The following is a 6000-nucleotide window of genomic DNA, read 5'->3' as shown; positions in this document are numbered from 1 at the left end:
TGCGATTGGTTCCTCTTCCTCCTGGCTTTTTCTTTTCTTTCTTTTTTTCCTTTCCTTTCTCTCACTTTGCCCTCCCTCTATCCAACTGCTCCCTCTTTTTCCTCTCTCTGCTTTTTCTTTTTCCTCAGTGAAGAGAGTCGTGATTCATGTCTGGGCTCTGGAGCCAAGTGACTTGTTTTCATCCCTCCTCTGCCTCTAACCAGCTATGCTTCTTCTGAATTAAGCCATTCAGCTTCCACGAAAAACATCTCCTGCATTGCCCCGGGGGGTAATAATAATTCTTCCTGCGCTGGGGTGTGGCAGATAGCATGTGGTGGCCTGAATGAGTGATGATTGCAATGAACAATGGCACCTTGCTAAATGTATAACCTGAATTAACTCATTTAATCCCGTGAGTGCCCCAGGGGTGGGCACTACTGAGATTATCTGGACTGCATAGATGAGGAAGTAGCCAGGGCACAGAGAGAGTAAGCAACTTGCCCAAGGCCACCCAGCTATGCAGTGGCAGATTCTTAAACACTGGGCTCTCCAATGCCTGTTGATTAAGGACCTACCATGTGCCCAGCATTGTTCTCAGAGCTGAGAATACAGCAATGGACAAAATAGGTGGATTCCTGCCCTCGTGGGAACTTTGTTATTCTAGAGGGGGAGTGAGAACCAGTGAAACGAGGAAATACAGGTATAACGGATTTGCCATTCTAGGGCAGGGGGACCGGGGTAGTGTGAGTGTGGATTGATAGGAAGGAAGTCCGCGCTGAGAAGATGACATCTGAGCAAGGACTTGAAGGAAGGCCACAGGGAGGTTTGAGAGAAGAGCGGTCCAGTAGGGGGAGCAGTAAGTGCAAAGGCCCTGAGGCAGGGGCAAGGTAGCAGTTTCCTTGAACAGCCAGGAGGTGGAGCAGAGGGGGCTGGAGGAGAGGGGAAGAAGAGGTCAGGGGCATGAGGGTGACCCTGCGGGCTGTGATGAAGACTTCGGCTTTTACTCTGAGTGAGGTGGGAGCCACAGGAAAGTTTTGTTGCTTTCTTTTAGTAACAGCTTTATTGACACATAATTCATATAGTATATAATTCACTCATTTAAAGTGTACAATTCAGGGGGGAGGGTATAGCTCAGTAGCAGAGTGCCTGCTTAGCATGCATGAGCCCCTGGGTTCAATCCCCAGCACCTCCATTAAAAGAACTAAATAAACCTAATTACCTCCCCCCCAAAAATAACTAAAAAATTTTAAAAGGAGTGTACAGTTCGATGGGTTTTAGCATATTCACAGAGCTGTAAATCGTCAAAAGCCGTTTTAGAGCCTTCCATCACCCCCAAAAGAACCCTGAGAGGTCACTCCTGATCCCCACCGACCAGCCCAGGCCAACGCTAGTCTGTTTTCTGTCTCTGTGGGTTTGCCTGTTCTGGACACTTCACATCAGTAGAATCAGACCACACGTGGTCTTTTGTGACCGCTTCTTTCACTCAGGGTAATGTTTTTAAAGTTCATCCACGTTGCAGCCTGTATCAGTGCCTTTTTTAAAAAAAAATGCAGAGTAATATTCCACTGTGTGATATTGCAAATTTTATTTATCTGTTTATCAGCTGGAGGATATTTGGGTTGTTTCCACCTTTTTGGCGACTGTGAAATTTTCGTGTGGACACAGTTTTCATTTCTCTTGTCTTTATCTAGGAGGGGAACTGCAGGGACTTACTTTAATTCTGTATGTAGCCTTTTGAGGAGCCATTTCCAGAATATTTTCCACAGAGGCCGTTTTACATTCCCACCAGCAGTGTATGAGGGTTCCAATTTCTCCGCATCTTTGCCAACGCTCCCCCTAATTGTCTCTTGTTTGTTTTTTTGGAGGAAGTAATTAGATTTATTTACCAGTTTCTTTATTTTTAATGGAGGTACTGGGGACTGAACCTAGGACCTCCTGCCAGCTGGGCATGCGCTCTACCACTGAGCTACACCCTCCCCCCTCCGCTAACTGTCTTTTGATTGTGGGAGGGTTTTTTTTTTTCAATTGAAGTACAGTCAGGTTTTTTGTTTTTTTTTTTAATTGTATTATGCGGAAGGGTTTTGAGCTGAGGAGGAACATCACCTGACTTGGTTCTTACAGGATCTCTCTGACATCCACACGGAGAATATTTTATGTTGCTAATCTTTCTTTTCCTCCTGCATCTTGGTCTTGCTTCATGCCGGCAAAGCCTCCCTCTAAAATATGACGAAGTTTCTTCTCCCACTACTTAGGTCGCCCCGCCAACCATCGGATGTGACTCCCCCAGCGAGGTCATGGCTGGTCACGTGTGTCAGGCACCCTTTCATCTCTGTCTTTCTCTCTTGTCCAGTGACAGTGTGGCGTGACACACAGACACTCCTGCTGTGGCCTTGGGGTCTCTCTTGGGTAAGCATCACGTACATTTGGACCTTGAAGACTTGAATGTTAGGCTGGGTGAGCTGGTCAAGGCGAATCAGTCCTTGCCGAGGGAGGCTGGGTATCGAGGAAGGGGGTGGCGTCAGGGTGAGTGCAAACCCCAGATTTTAGCTCATTGGTTCATTCTCAAGAACTACAAAACGTAACACTATCTCCATAGCTGGTGGCCATTGAAAGCCTTAAGGAATCCAATGAAAGTGTATTAATTAACTAATTAGTTACTTAATTAATAAAAGAATTATCTTAAGCCTTCATTGAGTAGGTATTAGGTGTTAGGCATTGTTCCAGGTGCTGGGGACACATCCATTAGCAAAAACAGACCAGCTTCTCTCTCTCTTGGGAGTGGGGGAGACAAAGTAAACAGATAAATGCATGAGACAATTTCAGGTAAAATGGGGTGACAGGTGGGTTGAGATTTCCATGCTGGACGGATTAAACCGGGAAAGCCTGTCTGAGGAGCTTGTTTTGGGCTGGGACCTGGAGGAGGAGAAAGCGTCAGCGCTGGAAGGGTCTGAGGCAGCGGAAACAGCAAGTGCAAAGGCCCTGTGGCTGGAAAAAGCTGGAAACAGCAAGTGCAAAGGCCCTGTGGCTGGAAAAAGCTGGGGCTGTTTAAGGAACAGAAAGAAGGCCCAGGAGGCTGGGGTAGAGAGAACAAGGGGGTGGAGCTAGGGGATGAGGACAGAAAAGTGAGCAGAAGCCAGGTGAGTTAGGGCCTAGGGGCAGCAGGAGCGACAACCTCTAGCTTAGCTGTGCTCCCCCTTTGGGCACTGTTCTAGGTATTGTCACATCCTCCCAACTCATTGAATCCTCACAACAGTCCTTGAGGAGAAACTCTTATCATCCCCACTTGACAGATGAAGAAACAGGCCCAGAGAGGTTCAAGCCAATTTCCCTGGGACTCTAGGGCGAGAAACCCCGGAGCATGGACTTCCTGGAACCTGTTCCCATCTGACACCACAGCCACCTGCTCTGGCCACCTTTGCCCTAGCCACCCTGCCCTAGCGGGCTGGGTCCCCGCTGCTGGTGCTCTGGACAAGGTTGGGTCTCCTGAGGGGAAGACAACACCTGGCAAGGCTCTCCAGATAGTCCGCAGAGGCTTGATAAACACCGTCTCAGGCCAGGCTGTGTTGCTTAAGGACAGGCTGGGAGAAGGCTGCTTCCCTCTGGGGTTGAATAAGAGTTTCGGAAGGCCTCGCTTTCAGCCCTCAGGGACTGGCCTGCCGTACCCAGGTGTCGGGGACGCTGTCCTCCCATCCCTGTGTGACCCCATCTAGAGAATGAGGGGGTTGGCCTACATCAGAGGTCCAGAGCACCATGCGGGGTGGGGGGTGCAGGCCCTAGGGGCAGGCCAGGCGGGCGCGGTGGAGGACTGCAGGGGAGCGTACCTGTTTGATTTTCCTGGGGCACTCATCTCCAATCACCCATCTTACATTGGCTCACTCCCCCACTGTGTCTCGCTGTTCATTCGGAGGCAGGAACTTAGATATGTTAACCTGACCCCTCTGTGTCTGTTTCCTTACCTGTAAAATGGGCTGCTGTGTGCAAGGCACTTAGCACAGGGCCAGGCACCTAGAAGGCGCCTGGCTGGTTCATTCTAGAATGTTCATCGGGAGCGAGCATTCCCAGCCTGGCAGTGTTCAAGCGGCTACTGGGGGTTAGGACAGGGGGCCAGAGAGACAAAGCTTCTGCCTGTATGTAGCAGTCAGGTTCCAGGTGACGGTGGTCAGAATGCTAGGTCAAGTGAACGAGGAACATGCCAGGTGGTGCTGGGTGATAAGGGTGAGGGGTGAGCTGGGAGAGCTGGCGCTATTTTATTTCACACAGGGTAGACGGGGAGGCCTTTCTGATAAGGCGGCCAGCAGCCGTGAAGGAAGGAGCCGGGCAGATATCTGGGGGAACAGAATAGTCGTGGGTGTCCAAGGCCCCGAGGCAGGAGTCTGTTAGACTTGATCCAGGGAGAGAGAGGCTGGGAAAGAATGTGTGTGCACGTGTGTGTAGACCGGCGCGCGCGCACGCGTGTATGTGTGGGGCGGGCGAGCGGGGGGGGGGTGAGGTCTCAGAGGTAGGGGCAGGGGCGCTGGGGTTTCTGCCAGAGGAGAGAAATTCCTACTAAATATGAACAATGATGATGCTCACGACAGAGGAAGTGGGAGGGGAGGAGGGCTGAAGAGGGGGGCAGGAGGAGAGAGGCAGATGAGGAGCGGGGAGAAAATGGAGAGGTGGGAGAATCAGGGATGGGAGTGAGCTGGGAGCAGGTGGGCATGAGGACGGGGACAGGGCTGGAGAGGAGGCGAGCCAGGCCCAACGTCTCACGCGGTCCACGAGCCCTCCACTGCTCCCTCCTGCGGAAACTGACGCTTGGGCGCGGGGCCAGCGGCCGTGGCCCCGCCCCACTAGGACCGTCCGATCCTCGACCCGCCCCGGACACGCCCCTTGCTAACTTAGGCCCCGCCCCGTCGCCCCGCCCGCTGGCCTCCGAATCCCCGCGCCCAGGGCGTCCCGGGGGCGGTCCGCCCCAGCGATGGCGCATAAAATCGCTGGCCACCTACCTGGTTGGTCCTCCGTGCGCTGCTGTCAGGGGCCCGCCGTGCCGCTCCGGTCCCCGGAGTTGCTGCCTCTGTCGCCTCCGTCCCCGTCTCCTTCCCCCGACAAGCGCACAGGAGCCCTGCCAGCGCCGCGCGGGTGCCACGGCGCGCAGACATGGGCAGCCACGTTCGAGCGCGCCGGGCGGCGGTGGCGCTGGGCTTCGCGGGGCTGCTGTGCGCCGTCCTGGGCGCCGTCATGATCGTGATGGTGCCCTCGATCATCAAGCAGCAAGTCCTCAAGGTGGGTGAGGGGCCCGGCCGGGGGTCTGCGCGTGCTGTCCTGTCCGGGGGCTGGAGGGCACTGGGCACTGAGGAGAGCCAGGCGCGCAGCCGCAGCCTGTAGGGTGGCGACCTGGAGCCGGGATCTGCCCTCTGGGCCCGGGACCCTGAGCACCAGAGTCTCCCCTACCGAAGACACATGCTGAGTTTGGGGGCCAAGGAGGGCACCCAGGGCCTTTGCTGGAGGTCCAGGCTGGGGTTGGGGAAGCCTGAGTCAGAGACCACCTGGGAACCTGACCGCACCTTAAGGGGGGTCTGGGGCCAGGGGGAGCCTGGGAAAGTGGCTGCTTTTCCGTGTTGCCCGGAGAGGAGCCCAGGAGCGAGCTCGCATGCCTCTTTCCTCTTTACTGTAGCAGCCTGTGCCACTGTCTGGTAAAACTAGGGCTGCATTTTGCTTGTTTCCTGTGAGCCCATGAGGACAGGAACCCTTCATTCATGTACTTCTGTGAGACTCACACGGGTGCCCAGGCCCTGATAGTTGGTCAGGAGAGCATTTTCTGCTATCCAGAATCTGCCCATACAAACCCCTTCTCAGAGGCAGAATGGGCAGCTCTGTCCTCCCCTGGCACTGCCTTCCTGATGCAGATTGGAAATGATAAGCCGATTTTCTCCCCAGATTCACACAGAGGCAGGCATAAGCCCCAGGCTGCATAAGCAGGGTCCTTCGGGAGCCCACAGCCTGAGAGCTTTCCTCTGAACCTAACCTTATACACCACTGCCC

General features: G+C 54.0%; 1 protein-coding gene across 4 annotated transcripts in view; it reads left to right on the top strand.

Annotated features, from left to right (window-relative positions):
- The first annotated feature begins 4897 nt into the window (after nt 1-4897).
- SCARB1 (scavenger receptor class B member 1) overlaps nt 4898-6000 on the top strand; it is a 64837-nt gene continuing 63734 nt past the window's right edge. For 2 of the 4 annotated variants that reach the window (XM_072953577.1, XM_031670137.2), the window contains exon 1: nt 4961-5241. In XM_072953577.1, coding sequence (XP_072809678.1) covers nt 5116-5241 — 126 coding nt within the window. In that variant the 5' untranslated portion in view covers nt 4961-5115. Of the gene's footprint in view, nt 5242-6000 lie in introns of all 4 variants that reach the window. The other 2 variants (XM_031670136.2, XM_072953578.1) reach the window with 2 other exon arrangements.

This window comes from Vicugna pacos, chromosome 32 (genome assembly GCF_048564905.1).
Source record: "Vicugna pacos chromosome 32, VicPac4, whole genome shotgun sequence".
Lineage (NCBI taxonomy): Eukaryota > Metazoa > Chordata > Mammalia > Artiodactyla > Camelidae > Vicugna > Vicugna pacos.
The sequence above is the reverse complement of the archived record's forward strand: the minus strand, read 5'-3'. Positions and strand labels throughout refer to the sequence as shown.